The sequence below is a fragment of the Cydia pomonella genome, chromosome 6 (assembly GCF_033807575.1).
Source record: "Cydia pomonella isolate Wapato2018A chromosome 6, ilCydPomo1, whole genome shotgun sequence".
In the NCBI taxonomy this organism is placed as follows: Eukaryota; Metazoa; Arthropoda; class Insecta; order Lepidoptera; family Tortricidae; genus Cydia; species Cydia pomonella.
This window is the reverse complement of record NC_084708.1, coordinates 5,288,700-5,308,111: the sequence shown is the minus strand read 5'-3', so window position 1 is coordinate 5,308,111 and position 19,412 is coordinate 5,288,700. Positions and strand designations below refer to the sequence as shown.

The window sequence follows — 19,412 nt, the reverse complement described above, 5'->3', positions numbered from 1 at the left end:
AACACATTATTCAGATTATCTTCAGACACTAATAATATAGTAAAATGAGCAATAACACTATGCAACTTTGTCACTTTCAGACCACACAAAGTAGCTTCCAGAAATAGTGGCCTGTCAAGAATAGTTTCCTTATTGCAATTTCATACCCCTTTACCACGTGTTGACTATTTTGAAGTTATTACCTGTAAGTTTCTAAAAGGATAACCGTGAAATTGTACGTGTTTGCGTGCTAATGCCTAAATGCTAATTTTTGTATTTTATTTTGTTGCAGGTACTAATTGCGTTTTCTCATAGCGTTTGCTCTCAGTCACATTCCGACGGTATGAAGGTAATCAATCCGTCGGATCCAGTTTTTAATCCAGAAGGGTGACCTACATATTTTTATATGAAGTAGCATTAAATGAATATTCCTTTGAAACATGCCACCTTGACAATCTTACATTTCTATGATTTCAAAATAACCGACAGTTGTCTTACTTCTCGCAATAAATCAGAACGACAGTTCAAATTAAAACTAGTGTTGCCCCGGAGACCTCTTGCTTTAATTACCGTTTCCTGCCATCTCCTGGTTTCGGATTACAAGTTTTATACGCGTTGACATACATACCGAAGCCTATTCTTAGAGCATGTTGATTTATATTTTTCAACATGTCGTTAACCTCTTTAGAGAAACAACATTGTGATAATTTTAGCGACGAAGATGGTGCTCATTTTGCACGTCCACCGATGATCAAAGCGGCGGCTACGAGACTGATTTTCAAAGTGACGGGACTACTAATTGGTCGGATTACAGAGCCTTGTCCCTTCCCCGTATAGATGCTTGACTGCAAACTACGATGGAAATAGTTGACGTTGAACCTTTTGGGTTTGCGGAAAACGTATTTTGGTAATTTTATTATTAAAACGCGTGAAATTGACTGACAGGCCAGACGGGAGCCGGGGGCCGTGGACGGGCGTATAAATATTGTATTAGAAATGCCATCCCGAACGTTAACCTGTGAAACTTAATTACGCGATGGCTTTGGTAGTCACTTACATTTTCAGTCTTTGAAAATAGTCGAAATATTTTGCATTTCCGGTCACGTACCTCTAAGTTGTTTAAGCTGAGGAATGAATCTTTTTCATCTTACAAGCATTACTATTCGGTTACAACCTTCAACCTTATTCTTACCCTCTTTATTTTGCTAACTCCAAGACAGCTGATTCTTGCCAGACAACTCCAGACCCGAGTTTAGCTTCAAGATAAAACACACGTACCTGTGTTAATGTACCAAATTTTACGTGAAATCATCAAATTACACGTGAAAGGAAATGCTTTAAAGATAAAATATTGTCCTAAGAAGATATAATCGTAAAAACTTACCATCGCTTATGCCGCTTAATTATAATAATTACTGCTTCCTTGCCAAGAGTCAAATGAGCGTCAACGTTTGTTCCCCGAATACACATCCAAATTTTCCCTTTGGCACCTGATTATCTGACATTATTTTACCCATTCCATTGTTCTTATACTTGTGCTATACACAATATCGTGGGACTTATAGACGACAAAGATATCACGTCTATTAATCTATGACATAGGTCAAACTCGGTTTACAGTTTTTTTTTAAATTGCTGTGCAACTGTTGCAAATTTAACTACTTTATGACAGTGGGCTAGCAGTTAGCACAAACGCTCATTGTTTCGGCTAAATCGTTCATGATTTATCGCGTCTGGTGCCTAATGACGACTCTGTTAACGACGATCTATCGGCGCGATTAACGATCTAATCTAGGCCTATCAATTATATAAATAAAACACTGTTTGTCTCTAACCAAACGGTACTGACATTTTAACTTGACATTGCTTTATTATATTTGAAGCGCGATATACCTATTTTTTTGTAAATTAGGTTGGGGATGGGGATATAATTCTAAAGTATAGGTTGAAGGCTACATTAATATCACTTATCTAGATTACGCTGATGCTTATGATATCGACCATGATAAAGTAGCCGTAGATGATTGCGTGCGCGCTACGACTTGATAAATCGTTAACGATGCTGATCGGTGATCGCTTACGCCCGACATTAGGACATGTCCAACGCTAATAGAGAGCAATGTTGCAAAGACCTGACACGCTATTTCAGCTTGCTTTCTTCCCAGAACTCCCATGTACGCTTCCTTAAACATGACCGCGATCTAACATAGTATGTTTACTACCCATAACATTTCGTTGTTTGTGCATTACAGACTACAGTGGAAACTGGAAAATTATGTACATCAACTTAATTCACAAAGTTTATTAACACCTAAAGTTTTTATTTATCCGTTTTGTGTACTAGCAACAGTTGATATTGATCACATGTATTTAACAGTTCCACGAATTCAGTGCAGTTGAACGTAATTGCGGGTCGTATTATAAACTAGCGGAAAACTAAATTATACACTTACCGAGCGTTCACACGAACAAAATGGGTCAAACTAAAATGTCAAATGACCAGTAGTCAGTATGTTTAGTGGCTGCCACTAAACCATGTTTAGTGGCTGTAATTTCTAGATCGATCGTTCTGTTAACTGCTACCGTTGTATAACATTGATCAACCTAGTTGGCAATTGAAATTATAATAAACGCATAATAAATAATTCGTTATATTAGATCTTCGAATTACTAATGTTAGTTACAGTATAAACTAGGAAACCCGAAGAATCGCCGCACAAGCACAAGTAAACATTGTCCGCGATAGATAGCCTGTAGGTAAATATTAGACTAGTGTAGTAGCGATTCTTAGAAGCGACGATACGCAGTGATACCGAGAAGCAAGCAAGCATTCTTAATTCTTAATTGCATTTTATATAAACAGCCGTGAGAACCCGCCGCGTAGTTCACACGGGTATACCCCAATACTATCCTATCCTGTTATTCTACTCGACAGTTTATGGAGGTGCTTCTACAATTGTAAGCTATTCCGTCGGCACGCTTTAATTGATGTAAGATTAAGTTCGCTTGTTATTCGACATTTCTGTAATGAGATCTTCTTACTTTACCTACAGAATTTGCTTATCGTGACTAAACTTGGCTCTTATTAGTTTTATACTAGCGTTTTCCGGCGAATTCGATCGCCCAGAATTCGTTACTAGCACTACCATACTATTTTCCACAAAGCATAAAACAAATATCAGCAAAAACTTTATTGCAAACCGAATAGTAAATGCCTGGAATAAATTACCCTCTGAAGTTGTGAACTCTTGTAGTGTGAATCAATTTAAAAACAATCTTGACAGACTATCTAAGCAGTGAAATCGTGTAGTGAACTCTGATTTAGACGTACGAGAGAGGAATCGTTAGAGCTATATGCTCCGGGGGTGGAAGTGAAAGATGCATAAGACGCGAGTTGGCACAGTGGCTGTTATCAGCCACTGGGTAGAAAGCGGCGCACACCTCTCGACACCCCTGAGCCGCTCACACCGGTGTTGCTCCTGGTCGTCTTTACGACGGCAGTTTCAGGGGCCCATCTAGTCAGCGGCAAGTCACCGCCTGCCTCGATGACGTGTTTAAGCATTGTTATGGCAGGTGTCCGGATCTCTTTACAATAGCCCAATTTTTTGACCAGCTAAAGTTCAACACCATAACCGGCCCTCTTCTCCACTTTATTTACAATAGCCCCTACACCAGCTGGGACCGATTTACGGGTATCTATTTGTACCCGTGAATGGGTTCTAGCTGGTGTATAACATAAAATTTGTCTAAAAGGACCTCTGTGCTGTTGGCTTCGGCCCCACGCATGCCTCCCAAAGGTCCGGGACCCCATGGTCCCGAGATATGGAAAGACATACAAATAATAATAATTTTTCAAGAGATGATTTCAAAGGGAAATATAATAAACATCTTACTGCCTGAGTGCCAAATTCGTTAATCCATTTTGCATATAAATTACCCACATTAAAACTAATTACCTACATTAAAACTATTGTATTTAATTTCGATTTGCTCAACTAATTATAAATTAATAGGGTGACACTGGTCATTATTATGCTTGCCTGGTAAGCCTTTAACATTGCTACCTAGTAATAGAACACTCGAGGCCGCTGTCGAATGCCTGGCATTCCTCATAAAAGCTTACACGGCAAATGTCAATGTTATCGTCATAATGCCGGTGATACTGTGTGGTCTTGTTACACTTCGCCATTCATGTCACGACGCGTGACTACGTGTCTTCTTCATATCTTCAGACAAATATCTTTAGTGCCATACTATGTATGCTCGCACAACAGTCTATAAAGGCAAGTAAGTAAATGTCTTCATTGTTGATTGCTTTATTCACCAATCCTTCCATTTCATCTTGTTTTCGGCTCCATACATCTCTCAGGCCTGAAAGAGAAATAATCTGGCCCACCCAAGGGTCAGGTCAGGAGATTTGCGAGGTCACCGCTTGATGAGTTATTCCACTGATATTACAAATGTGAACATTTTTATCTTTTCATAATCAGAATCATGCAGAAACGATTGGATTTTAATTTGGCACACAGATGATGTTCATTAATGTAGGATTAATAGGTACTTTTGTTTGTACGGTAGAGGAGGAGTGTCGAGGAGGGGTAACGTCTACTTACAAAATTACAAAGAAACCTACAAAATATTGATCGCTATAACTTGGAATTATCCTGAACCGGTCACAGGCGTGCTCACGTGACTTGACGTGAGGGAGGCAATGAAAATGCAATCAAGTTCTAAAACCGACGCTATATTGCTTGTTGTTTGTTATTGCATTGCTGACTGCGTTTATTTCCGAAGCCTGCAGCGTTGTTTTAATTGCGTCGCTCGCTGACCCTTTTTTGGTACACGTGAAACGTCGCAGTTATGATTGTATTGGAAATAATTCATTGAATTAGGCATTATTTTGCGGAACTCCATATCAATAAAAAGAAAAATCTTTGTCAATCCACGATACAATAACGTACTACATTCATTCATTCATTCGGCCGCCGGAACTAATAATACCGATTTTGAATCAAATGAAATACTCTAAAAGCGTGCTAGTTGCCTGTAGGTTTAAGGGACTACCTGTTAAAACATTATATCGAGAATGAAGCGATGAAATATAATACAAAGTTATCGTGACCTAATTCATGCGTTATTAGACATATTTGATAGATTTTGATAAATAACGAATAATCATTGTTAGTACCCTCCCGAGTACACTTTTGTAAACAGCGGAAATTTTACATCATCGTCACTGTAATAATCATATATAGTCATTTAAATCTCATAGATAACCCTAATCCTTGCTCATTATAAAATGTATAAACCTCCACCTCTTTTTGTTTTTCGTTAATTAATTAAAAACATTCCCTTGTTTTTATTATTAGTCATGTTGCGTTACCACGAATTTACGAAGAATGTTAAAAATCACTCATACCTGTAAAATATTTGACTATTTTTCGGTAAAGAATAACATACCGAAGAAATCTAAAAATGTCTGCACAAAGCTTGCATATCCATATCTACTTACTAGAACTTATATATTATTCAGACACAGTTAGGTTGTTTAGAAAAATTGTCCAGAAATTATTTAATGTTTATAGGAAAATGGTTTGTCGCCGCACCGGAGGTGTGAAATTGGCGAAGTTTACATCGACTTTTCTTGTGCTTTCATCATATTGGTGGTTTGCCAGATATCGAGAAAATTCTAGTTTGGCTTATGTTTGGCTCATGAGGATTATCTCTTAACGTTCAGTAAGTAACTTATCTGAAGATCAGCGTTGGAAGACGTCAGCAACATGCTGAGATGAGACCATTTTGTGGCACTTTATGCTTTCTATGTTATTATTATACATAATTACATAATTATGTTGATTGATTGTCTGTGTGCTTATGAATAAAAAAAAATATTCTATCTCTGCCGGGAAAAAATCACATGCAATTAGCCCAGCGTGTTTTTAAATAGAGCTTTTAAGTTAGAAAAAAAAACTGAGTGGTCTAGAGGACGAGGTGGTCAAAATTGAAAACGTCAAGACGTAGAGACGGACATGGACGGGATACTTACAAAAAAATATTTTTAAATATTGAAAACTTTACCTATTTTTTATAGCGATAGCGGTAATTCTTTCTAACGCTCGTTTTTCTTCCTTTAAAATGAAATCATTGAAATCTTAAGAGCAATTCCTAGCTGAGCAACTTTTCAAATCTCGAATTTTTGAAGCTATGTTTCTGTCGCGCTGCGGTGGGCGGGAGCGGGAGCTATCTAAGTGTGAGTGCGCGCACACAGACGCGAGACTCGAACGCTCGCTCATTGCGCGCCGTTCCGTCGACATCGCCCGCGAGCCGGACGGAATTTATCCTGCGCTGCCCGACCGACGCAAGTTGTTTTTGTTGTTATCACATAATATTGTTTTTCATTTCTATATTATACTGTATCTATTAATTACTATATAAGTAAGAGAAAAAAAAAGAATGATGTCCCTGCTTCGGTCGTCGTCGTACAGTCAAGTGCAAAAATATGTATCGAAAGAATCGTCTCATAAATATGGTACTACGCTCTTATTACACTGGAATAAGATGCAACGGGACATATTTTTGAGTAAGATGTGTACACCCATATTTTTACACTTGACTGTACCTATCCGTATCAGTAAGTTGGGAGTGATCATGGTGTTTTGTGAAATTTTGTAAGTAAATAGGTATAAATATATGTTTAAACTACAATCTATTGAACTTATAGTACGATGGGGCTAAACTTGATGACAATGACAATCTGGGTAATGCCGGACAATTTTGGGACCAATTGAGAGAACTCGTGAAAAAATTTTTTTCGAGATCTCAGCACGTGACAGATTCTTGAAGTAAGGAGCGAATCGTTAAATAATAACCGTAGATTCGGCCTGAATTTTGGTAATCTTCAATATAGAACGGTTAGGGTAACGAGTGTTTTGCAATAATAAGGTATCACAAAGAAATAGGTCCGGTGTCTACCCTTATCCATTGTATATAAATTACATTACAGCCACCAATAATTACAAACTTAAAAGTTGTCAACGAAAGTGTTTTTTTTCGTATTTTTGTATCCGATCTTAACCCTGATACAAAAATTGGTAAAATTGTGGCTCTCAAACTTTGATACCTATGTCATAACTCATAAGGTAATTTGATAAGTAAACAATGTGCTAAGAAACCTCTTATTGTAAGGTTTACACGAAGTAATAAAATAAGAAAAACCACTAAAATAATTGATAGGTTTCGAAGTTTTGACAATTTAAGATCTCGTGAACTGTACAGGTTTAGTAAAAGTGTAAATGTATTGTTTATTGAAAGGAATGTACTGGAATATATTAAGTACTTAAGTAGGAGGGACAAAAATCAAAATAAAAAATAATCGTGCCCAATCATTTTTAATGAAGGTCGCCAAAAAATAAGAATCAAATTTAAAAATCAAAAAGACTAAGTAGTTCTTTAAAAAGGTCAAGGTCACTGCGAGCCCATCTTGAAGTATGGAAAATAAGTAAAATTGCGATTTTATTGGTTTAATTTTGCAATTATGTATATAATATATAGTTGATATATAATCTTTTTTTTTATAAAATGTAAGGATCGTATGTAAAGAGTAAAGTAAATATATAGGAAAAGAGAGCCCTCTTGAAGCATTTTAAGGAAACTAATTTCGAAGCCCTATCTCTATTTTGTATCCGAAACTAGCTATGTATGTATGCGTGCACATCTACATATGCATCCGTATGTGTAGGTACTTTATTGCGAAAAATTGCTCATTTGCTATCTATTTTACTCGATTTTGTTATAAAATTCAACATGTATCATCATCCCTATACAATATAAATACTCTTTATTACACACCTCAATAAAAGAAAACAATACAAAAGAAAACAGAAACATAAGCACAGGTAAACAACATGCGGTCTTATCGCTAAAAAGCGATCCTTTCCAGGCAACCTTAGGGTTGCGGAAATTAAAAAAATTACATTGTCAGTAAGTAAGTGTACATACACATACAACTGGATGGTACTGGATAAAAATAATGGTACGAAAGTGTGATCAAGAAAACAATAAATGTGATAATTAAGTAGGTCAGTAGGTAAATTAAAGAAAATTTAAAGTTTGACAATCACTGCTGTTTTAAATAGGTAAAGATGGGATTGTTTCTTTCCGATCTTTACCTGGATGGGTCACGATCGGATATCGGTCTACAGCAGTGCTAGGTTTGTTAACACAATTACAAAAACAAACACAGTTTCATCACAATACGCAAAATAAATTACAGGGCGAATTCAAATTCGCGAAATTTACCTTGCTCTCTGTGATTGCGCATAGCACAAACTCCCTAAGCAACGCGGGGACACTGGCAGTCGAGGCGCAATGAAATGATGTCTTACACAATGTTGCCACCATTAAAAAATAAAGCCAAATTAGGGAGAAATGAATGTCCTACGTTCTTCACCCGCATCCGGTATTTACCCAACATACCTTAATCGTTGAACCGCCGCATTTCAAAATGGCCCTTATTTTGATATCGGCTAGCCGTAATGTAATACGGCGGATTATACAATACGACTGCGATACTTATAAGCAGGGATCGGAACCGGTTTTTTGCAAAAACATCGAAATAACCATATATTTCGGTTTATTTTATACTCAAAATGTAGGACTCAGTTGTGTTTTTAGATAACGACTTCGTATTATTAGATTGCCCGATTAGGAATGAAATAATTAACAAAGTACGAAAAAATATCGTTTTCGTTCCCATACAAAAAATACCGGTTTCCGATCCCTGCTTATAAGTATATAAATCCCCTCGTCAATGTAATTGCATTAAATTTGCCATCTAGTGGCAAACATCAAAGTAGTTATCTTTTACTTGTGACGCACAAGTGTGCGCAATGTAAAATACAAAGTATATTTCTTAAAAAAATTACCTTGTTTATTGTGATTATACTTAGTAAAAGAACATGTGATTATTAAATTATAATACGAAAAGTGGTCAAATCGCAAAATGCTGTCGTTTTATTTAAAATAATGAAATAATTAGACCGGTTACGAAAGTACCGGGAAATCCTGGTTCTTTAAAACAGTACCGGTTCTGCAATCCCTAATAAGGATGTTATGCCCATCACTATTTCTTCTGTGTACGTATATTTAGAAACTGTCTCCGCCTCCAATTCGTGCGATAAGGACAACTGCAGCCCGGACTGAAATTCACATGCAAAAAACTCAAAAATCGAGGTTTCGCTCTCGACTGTTTCCTCCTCCAAAACGCAATCAATCTTTATGAAATTTTGGAAACTGCAAGAGGAAGAAATAATCTATGCCGCTATGTTTTGATTTTTTGGATATTTTTTGTCATATTTGTATACTGTGCCTTTTTTTACAGCCAATTCAATTGAGCCGTTTTTGCGATTTTCGAGGCGCTGTATCTTTCTTCAAAATAAAATAATCCAAAAAAGCAAAACATAGCGGCACAGATATTGATGATATTGATCTTATTTGAAAAAATCACTGCTCTAGGTTAAAAATCCAAGGAGGAATCAGTCGAGAGCGTTTGTATGGAAAAATCGCAACTAGGAATTCCTCTTAATGATATAGGAGACAAAAGAGCACATGACACGGATCTATCACCTGATGGTAAGCGATTACCGCCGCCGCCCATGGAGATCCGCAACACCGGATGGTTGTTAGTGCGTTGCCGGCGTTTAAGATGGGAGTACGCTCTTTTCTTGAAGGTTTGTACGGTTGTATCGATCCGGAAATACCGTAGGCGACAGTTTATTCCACAGTTTAGTTGTGCATGGCAGCACTGTGGTTTCTGGAGAAACGCACAGTTGAGGACTGCCAAACATGTAAGTGGTGAGGATGGAAATGTCGTCGCGTAGGGCGATGGCGAAAAGAAGCGGCGTGGATTAATCCGAACAATTCCTCGGAACTCACCCCGTTATACGTGTCGTTATATCATTCGTGAACTATAGTTTATATGTAAACCCTCTAACATGTAGTGGTACAAATGAGCGCACAACAGCCTCCCAGCCCGTAATGATAATAACGACCGATCCTTGCGCCACCGCAGCACGCGTTCGGATTGCCGATGGCGGGAAATCGCTGACACTTGCGTAAACATACCAGCTACTCTCAACGCTACCCAGCGTGGGCTTACGCAAACCAACACAAGTGATCCGTGAAAACTATTCGTAATCAGGGGTCAAATTTATTCTACATGGACGGGATGCTAAGGTAAGCTTAGATAATAACTCGCTGCTAGTCTTGCACACCGGCACATGCTCACGTCACTTTTAAACCTTTCATAGAACAGGGCTTACCATAAATCTATTTTATTTTTTTCTAAAATTTTAGCGTTGTGTCAAATATATCCAATCTGCAGCACCTTAATTATGCTTAATAATGTTTTCAAAGACTATAGAAGAACAGTATTAAAGTAAACTTGACTCTTAGGAATAACGATATAGAGGGCGTAATAGCTATAAATTCAATGAACATGTGTATGTTTTCTAGACATGCGTATTTTATCAAAATCAATACCCTCCTCAGAGGCTTAAGGGTCTGGTACGGTAGCATCAACCACAATCTCTCTTAGAGTCGGACCAAGCTAACTGGGCAGCGATTTTGATAGCACAGACTGCATTATTTAGAACCTCATAGACGTTTGACGTTTAAAATAACACTGTCAAGTTAGCTTGGCCTGACTCTATTAAAGTTACTTACCGAAAAACGTCTTCATAGAATAACGTTAGAATAGACAATATTAGTAGATTGTTAACCAAGGGACGAAAGTCATCCATGTCTGTCGAGGTAGTTTGGCGGTAGAATGCAGTAAGAGCGCCAATAGTCCGAGACTGAAATGTTGCCTTTCACCCGAGTTAAACACTGTACTTTTCATTTTGAATACGAGAAAGTAAAATAAATGTGTATTAAAAAAACATTACTAAGTATAAACTTGCATAGTACTTCTTAAGGGTACAGGGTCTGTAATTTCAATGAACAATTTAGGTAAAAGTATCGTTGTTTATGGAATGGGCAGTTAAATATCAGAATGGAAATTGTCCAACGAATCTATTTAAAGCTAAAATTTAATGACTTATCGTAAAAATAAAATAAAAAACGTACATTTGCAACCGTGTAGTGCAACCGGCCCATACTGAAGTATTTTCAAATGTCCTATTTTCCGGGGCACTAATAACATCTGAGTATACCATTGCGTCCAATTTGCAGCAATGCTTAGTTAAAATTGGTCAAGAGCATTTCAGGCCATGCTCAATGTACGGTTTCGTAGTTACCATTCTGTCAAAACAGGCCAAACGGGGGCTATTATTAAGTATTATGTACATTACAAGCATATGGGAGTAAGGAAGTAGTAGGTACCTTAGCAGCACTTTGTACATCTTTTTACTACGTAGATAAGACTTTTGCAATAACTCATAAACTGGACCGATCATATTCGTTATAATTTTCATTGAAAGTATTTATTTATTAACCTTTCGTATGCTCCTGTAAAATATTTGCATATTAGCAATCGTGGCAACTTCATGTTTAAGTTGAATATATATGGAGCAGATCTGCTCCAAAGCAAGTGCTCCTAAGTGGTTCAAAAGTTAGAAGACGAGCGATCCTTTCGGAAACTATTAACTTTATCAAAAAATGGTTTTAGAGACCCTTATTCGTTTTGAAAGACCTCCAACGATACCCCACACTATTGGATCAAAGGGGTTATTCCCACTAGTTACCACCAATTTGTTTCCAGTGGTAACTACTGGGAATTTTTTTCCCACCTTTTACCAATGGGAAAAAAATCCCACTAGTTACCACCAACTCGGTTTGGTGGTAACTACTAGGATTTTTTTTCCCAGTAGTTACCACTGGTAAAAGGTGGGATTTTTTCCCAGTAGTTACAACCAAAATTTAGTTAGAGTTCAATACTAATAAAAACAGTAGATATAGTAATGTATAAATAAAGAGTGCTTTAATAAATAGTTATAAGTCCATTAGTGTTTCAGTTCATTTCATTTCATTTATTAATTGCATTCCATGGTACATACAGATGTTATCTTAAATTAAATTTTTACATCATGGACCCTGAGTAGGGTATTGCAAGTTAACCTTATTAACTAAATACTTAAAATTACCTTAAAAAACATATTATTATTATTACCAATTGCCTAATATCTAAATTTAGTAGTCTACGTGTAATAATTCCGAAAATAATTCAAAATATATTACAATCATTCGTTTTAATAGTAGTTATTCAATGTAAATAACTATACTAATAATAATAATAATACGGATAAAAATATATATAAAAAAATGCAGGGATGTCAATAAACATATAATAATAATAATCGAATTTAAAATGTCGCGAGTCTTACTAACACTAATTTCTAATAATAACTAGCGTGTAATTAGCTAAATAATAATAATGTCAATTCATTAAATCATTCCATTACATTGAGACAAAGGTAACAAAAAAAAATCAAAAATTGAAATTTATACTTATTCGTTATCAGATGTCATAAATTCTTGATATGAATAGAATGATTTACTAATTAAACACGATTTGAGTTTATTTCGAAATATATTATAGCTTTCAACAACTTTAATAGAATCTGGGATTTTATTATATATTTTTATTGACTGGTAATAGGGCCCGTTTTTATAAATAGTTAATTTAGGTTCTGGAAGTGGTAGTTGTCTATTTCGACGCGCGCTTTTAACATATTGGAAGTTAGATATGTGTTTTCTTACAAATAATCCAACCTCCAGTATGTAAATGCATGGCAAGGTAAGAAGCTTTAGGTTAATAAAGTGTGGTCGGCAGCTTTCTGGTTGTCGGATATTGGCTATAACGCGCACGCATTTTTTGGTGTGCTATAAACAGATCTTCGACGTCTGTGCTATTCCCCCATAAGATTACTCCGTACCGCAACCATGCATAGGCATATGCGTAATATGCCGAAAGTGCACAATCTACGTTTGTGTTCCTTTTTAGTACACTTAATGCAAACAAAAAACGTGATAGTTTGCTCCTGACCTCTTCAATATGCGTTTTCCAATTTAAACCCGTGTCAATGTTTAGTCCTAATAATTTGAATGAGCTAACCTCTTCGATGACAAGTTCTTTTGACGTTGCCGATAAATCTAAATCTTCTTTCTGGTACGGGTGAAATTGAATTAATTTGGTTTTGCTCATATTAAGTTCCAAATTATGTTCATTTAACCAATTCACAATTTCCGTTAAAGTTTCGTTGATATCACTCTGAAAGTTATGGTTTTTAGGACTTCTAAACAAGAGGGATACATCGTCTGCGAACATGATGCAAGTATGTTTTGTAATTTTGGGCAAATCATTGATGTAAACTAAAAATAGGATACATCCCAAAACCGACCCCTGAGGTATGGAACAATTTGTTATTAGAGTGTCTGATTGTATGTTTGAGACTTCTCCTGTTTTTTTGTCATGGTGTTGGATCTGTACGCATTGCGCCCTGTCTTTTAAGTAAGATTGTAACCATTTGTGTACACCGCCTCGAATACCCATTCCATAAAGTTTATTTAATAGGATAGAATGTGAAATTTTGTCGTATGCTTTCGTCATATCTAACATCAAACCGATAGCGTAATGTTTATCTCTTAGATAATTAAGAATTTCATTGACGTATTTATATACTGTGAGCGTGGTGCAGTGGTTTTTGCGAAAACCATTCTGATTTACATCTAATAAAATTCACTGCTTTAAAAGTGATCAAAAATATTAAAACCGGTACAAGTGCATAAAATTATCTTATTAATGTTTATTAATTGTTGTAGTTAAAGAGAAATTAACGTTTGGTTGAAATTTATCTTATTAATTGTAAATTGATTTAATTGTGACGTTATCTATGAAACCTAGATCTTTTGTTGAGGGCGCTTACGCCGCACTGCGTAGTGTAGTGTTGTATTTATATGGGAGCATCGCTGATAATGGCGTAAGCGCCATCGACAATAAGGCCTCGTTTCAATAAATAACGTCACAATGATACGAACGAACTAACAAATCAGTCAAAGACAGACTATTTTTGATCTCTTTTAAGGCAGTTTACTGAAACAGTAATCGACTTATAATTATATTAATAACTAATTAACTTATAATTAATTCGACTTTTAATTAATCATTGATTAAATAATTCTATATTTAGACTGTTTTTATTAGTATTGAACGCTAACCAAATTTTGGTGGTAACTACTGGGATTTTTTTGCCCAGTAGTTACCACTGGTAACAACTTGGTGGTAAGTAGTGGGAATAACCCGATCAAAGGAAAAAAAAATGTAGGAATCGTAATTTTTATTTTTGTAGTTTTTATTTTACCGTTCTGTCGCCAGTCGCCACGCATGATTAGTGTTTTCATGCCAAATTGCAGTTTTCTAGCACTAACGATTACGTAGCAAAGCCGCGGATGGGCAGACGGACGGACATGGCGAAACTGTAAGGTTTTCTAGGTGACTACAAACCCTAAAAAACGTACCTACACCCAGTCGTAATCGTAACCATAGCTAGCTCACTGTTTTCTTAAACATTCTATTGTGATGTGAAGTTGTTCGTAGAAAGTTGGTGGCATCAAGAACTAGGTACTCCACCATAAAACTTTGATCACGACGGTCGTAAAACTCACCCCCACAATAAATCGAACATCCCAAGCTGTTAAACAGTCTTCCTGAAACGTTTACATCGCTAAAACTATCCAGTTGAAAGTAAACAGACTATCACGCTTTACAACACGATGCTGGTGCTAGGGCAGTTCCATAGAAATAACAACTGGGTCATATTGCATCAATCGAACGATGCACGCGAACATTAGACACCATAGTACTGATTGCGAATTCAACTTTGTAATTTTCTCCTGTCACGAACATTTGCACTGCACGGATATATGCAACGGATTTTAATATCGTGTGGGTTAGTTACAGTTTTGAAAAGCAGACATTTTGCAAATATGAAAATAATTATTTAGGTGTTTTAACACATTGAGTGCCGGGAACCCGCTTGGTGGGCGCTCTGTTCGTAGCCGCTTTCCTCTACAAAGCGGGAAAACGCTAGAATCGGTTACGCGTGGACGCGACGAAAACGTTGGCAATGAATGCGTTAAGACTTGGACATCGACCGTGGCAGCAATATTTCTAGTTATAATAATAATTATATATATTCTTAACTGAGACTGTCACTGAAAAAAATGACCTTATAAATGATTAAGAAACCTAGATTATTATGTAAATAGCTTATTTTGGTGTTAATTTCACTTAAGCACATATTAGTTTTTTTATTCGTATAGGTACTTTAAAAAAGCGGCCAAGTGCGAGTCGGACTCGCCCATGAAGGGTTCCGTACCATTTATGACGTATTAAAAAAAACTACTTACTAGATCTCGTTCGTACCAATTTTCGGTGGAAGTTTGCATGGCAATGTATATCATATATTTTTTTTAGATTTTTCATTCTGTTATTTTAGAGAGAGTTACGGGGGGGGGGGGGGGGGGGGGGGGGACACATTTTACCACTTTGGAAGTGTCTCTCGCGCAAACTATTCAGTTTAGAAAAAAATGATATTAGAAACCTCAATATCATTTTTAAAGACCTATCCATAGATATCCCACACGTTTAACGGGTTTAATGAAAAAAGATTTTTTGAGTTTCAGTTCTAAGTATGGGGAACCCACAAAATTTATTGTTTTTTTTTTTCTATTTTTGTGTAAAAATCCTAATGCGGTTCATAGAATACATCTACTTACCAAGTTTGAACAGTATAGCTCTTATAGTTTCGGAAAAAAGTGGCGGTGACATAATCGGACAGACAGACGGACATGACGAATCTATAAGGGTTCCGTTTTTTGCCATTTGGCTACGGAACCCTAAAAACGGCCTATGGATCATGAAATTATAATTGCCTGGTGAGGATCAAACATACCTAATTAAACTCGCATTACATCCATCCTTTATCAGGTATTCATTATGGATAAAATCCGTAAAAAATCAAACACTAAGCAAATACATTCATGATTTATAATTGCTTATGTGGAAGGAAGACCGCTCAACAAAGTAGCTTGTGCAATGCATTAATAATTTAAAACATCGACTACCTTAGGTAATTATAATTAAATTATGGTTTCACACAATTTGCAATTAGAAACATGGAAAACGAACATTTCTGACCTTTTCGGAACGGAAGCATTGATTTTCCTAACGACGCGAATATTACAAACTTTGCGCTGAACAAAGTCAAGCAACGTTCACGTTTTCTGTATATTTGTGCGAGTTTCACTTTTATGAATTATATGTCGTATAATTTCCCCTTTCCTGTTATTTTGTCGTTTTGGTTCCTTTTTATTTCATTTTAACGATTGAATAAACTGTGTAACTGTTAAGAGTAGCTGTTTACGAAAATTACCATTCAACATTTTTTTCACCAAGTATCTAAATTCATCATGGATTACTTTATACAAAGATTGATTCAACGGATCGTTATAAAACCAAATACGCTTATCCTGTAAGCTCGGTGCATAGGGGTGAGTAATGATCGTGCATTTGTGTCTGTCTGGCCTGCTTCTCAGAACAGAGCAGGAGTCGGCCGGGAAGCCGGGCTTCCCAGAACACGACATGTCCACGCGGGACAACGAAGAGATCACTTATGCTCGCTTTTGAGGAATTATTAATTATCGCACTGATTTTATGATTTATCGTCCTTACTGAGGACGTGTTAAATTTTACCATTTAACTAGCGAGGGAGTACCAATCGGTTTAACATGATTAATTATTCATATAATGGTCGTTGCCTTTGATCCTCGCTCGTACATCATACTCGGGCAGCCGAAGCTTTGACGCCACGGATCAACAAAACCGAAGACACCAACCAGGTCATTGTACCGTAGAGGTGAAATTCGATATGTCGCCCGCATCCTAGTGTGGAACGTCTCAGTAAAATAGAAAAAAAGTTTGAGTTCATTAGACGAATCCGCACTCCGCAGCACTTGTGGTAGCAGCAAAAAGCGTTTTGCGTCATTTCGCCGCGGCCCAATTGATGGTGGGAGAGTTTTTTTTTTTCGTGATAAGTTGGTAGAATGCTTCGCTCAACACAGCATTGCGGACATTGACCTTGGTTCTATTATTTAGGGCGGCGATTTACTCAGTAGAGGGTAAATATATGACGAGTTCACCATATACACATATAAATAAATATCTTGACTTGCAAACAAACGGATAATTCAAGTTGAGCATCGGTATAGCACCTACTATTAAAGTTTTTTTAATGGTAGGTTTATAAGTGGTACGACCTTTATGGATGGCTGGAATTTGAATAAAGCGCGCCTCTTAAAATAAGATTGAATTACAAAGGCATAAAAGGTAACTACTGTCGACCACTACGGTATGTCGTCAGTGCAAAACATATCCATTTAGTTATTTATTGCCTGTCCAAAATGTTTTGGCTACTGTACTTCCTATATCTGACTATGGCATCTGGAGAAATGTTAGACTTCTTCCTGCTGAAGTTATGGTTGTCACACCTTCTGCGTTTAAATCAAGGTGTGCGGGTGCGTGTGTTGACTATAGGTGGTGTAGATATGGCGGTGAGCGGATATCGGACGCGCGAGCACGCAACTAGCGCGCCCAGTCAGACTGCCGCCGCGCGACCAGGCAGACGCACGCGCACCGTATGTGCTGCCCGTAGCGTTTACAATCAGTTCATCACTGAACTTCTACCTGGAACTTAAAAATTTACACTTGACTTTATAGGAAATACCATTATGCCCTTTTGCATGTATCTGTTCTGCCCGTGGTTCTTTCTCGTGATATACCTTGCGTTCCTGATGCTGGACGTGTGAGCCGGCTCGGACGCTCAGTGCTTGGTGTGTAGACTAGACAGAGCGCAGGCGCGGCGTCACGATCGATACGCCGTGTCGTAGTGAAGGACTGGCAGTCCGTGTCGGCGGAGCGCCGTGCGAGAGAACACGCGGGTGGTTGGCGCGCCGGCGACGGTGCGAGCGGGTGCCGCGTGCCGGGAGCGCCGGCGCTGTTATGCAGGGCCGCCGAGGCCCCTGAGCCAGCCGAGCCGGCCGTCACGATCGCTCCGCACGCGTCGGGCACGCGGCCGCGCGGCGCGCCCGCCATGAGCGCCGCTACGCCGGAGGTGCGCGCCCCGCCGCCTGACGCCGCTTCACCGGCTGTCGCTTTGCCCAGGATCAAGCCGGACCTAGGTCTCAATGATGCGACCCTATTCGCTGTCTACTGCTTCATTAAAAATTTCATTGGGTAAGTTCCCTGTTAACTTGATGTGTTCTAGCACCCTTTTGTGTGAAATGGTGTCCTTTCTTTTATTTAGATATAAATAAACAGCGATAATTTCTCGTAAGTGTATGTGCACAGCCGCTAATTAGATTAAGATAAGAGCCGTGTTAGCTAAATTCTTTACAAGGTCATACCGCCTTTGCAAAACGTATTTGAGAAATATCGACGTTACCTTCACCGACGTTCGGAAACGTTACGATTTAATATAGGTAACATTAAATCAAGTTATCGTTGTTACCAACGAGACTGATGTGCCTCGAGCAGTTTCGTTTTCTTTCTTTAGAATGATCTAGACTCAACGTTGTTCTAATTAAAGGTGATATATGATGTCAAACATACATTATGACAATGACCAAATGTATTTACACCCAAGACAAGGTGTAATGGTGTAGGTTCTGCTAAAAGAAAAGATGCTGATATAGTGTTATCTTGAAGACTGCTGTTATTTTTTTCTCCAAGTTAGTAATGTTAATTATGAGCCGAGCCAGTTGCACGGCAGCAAAAGACATTAAAGGATAATTTTAAAAGCCATAGTCATCTGTTGTGATTAATTTGTCAAATATGCATACTATTTACCTTGTCACATCGTTTAAAACAATTTGTATTTTGTCATATTCAATGTTGAAGTTTGCATGTGGTCAGAGTAAATCAAGGTTATTATCGTAGGTAATATTTATTGTATGGCCTTCGATTTTCTGCTATGTAATATTATTTCTTGTTCGTATCTGTGATTCTATACTATATTATGAGCTGGGTGATGTAAATACTTACTTAGTTTTTATTTTTTATTTTATACTAATTTTGGCTTCCCTTTAAGCTCTACTCTTAAATTATATTATTAATAATACCTATTTGCTCCTGGGTTGTGGATGTTATCTGGTGCACATGTATTTATCTATATATAACGATCCTTATCGTCGTCTAGTACCCACCCAATAGTATAAGCTTTGCTTAGTTTGTGACTGGGTGGATTTGTGCAAGCCTAATATTTATTTATTTATAATTAGGTAGTCAAAATAGCACATAGGTTTGCCGTCGACGCGATGTTATTTGCGACATATTATAAGTATTAATAGAAATAATAATATAATTGTGTCAACATAAAACA

General features: G+C 37.3%; 1 protein-coding gene across 6 annotated transcripts in view; it reads left to right on the top strand.

Annotated features, from left to right (window-relative positions):
• The window catches only part of LOC133518783 (protein bunched, class 2/F/G isoform-like), a 187,394-nt gene that overhangs the window by 136,406 nt on the left and 31,576 nt on the right, over positions 1-19,412 (top strand). Inside the window, exon 3 of one of the 6 annotated variants that reach the window (XM_061852483.1) lies at positions 272-293. The exons of the other annotated variants lie outside the window; for them this stretch is intronic. Within the exon in view, the coding sequence (XP_061708467.1) occupies positions 272-278 (7 nt within the window). The 3' untranslated portion in view covers positions 279-293. Of the gene's footprint in view, positions 1-271; positions 294-19,412 lie in introns of those variants that run through there. 6 annotated transcript variants of the gene reach the window in all.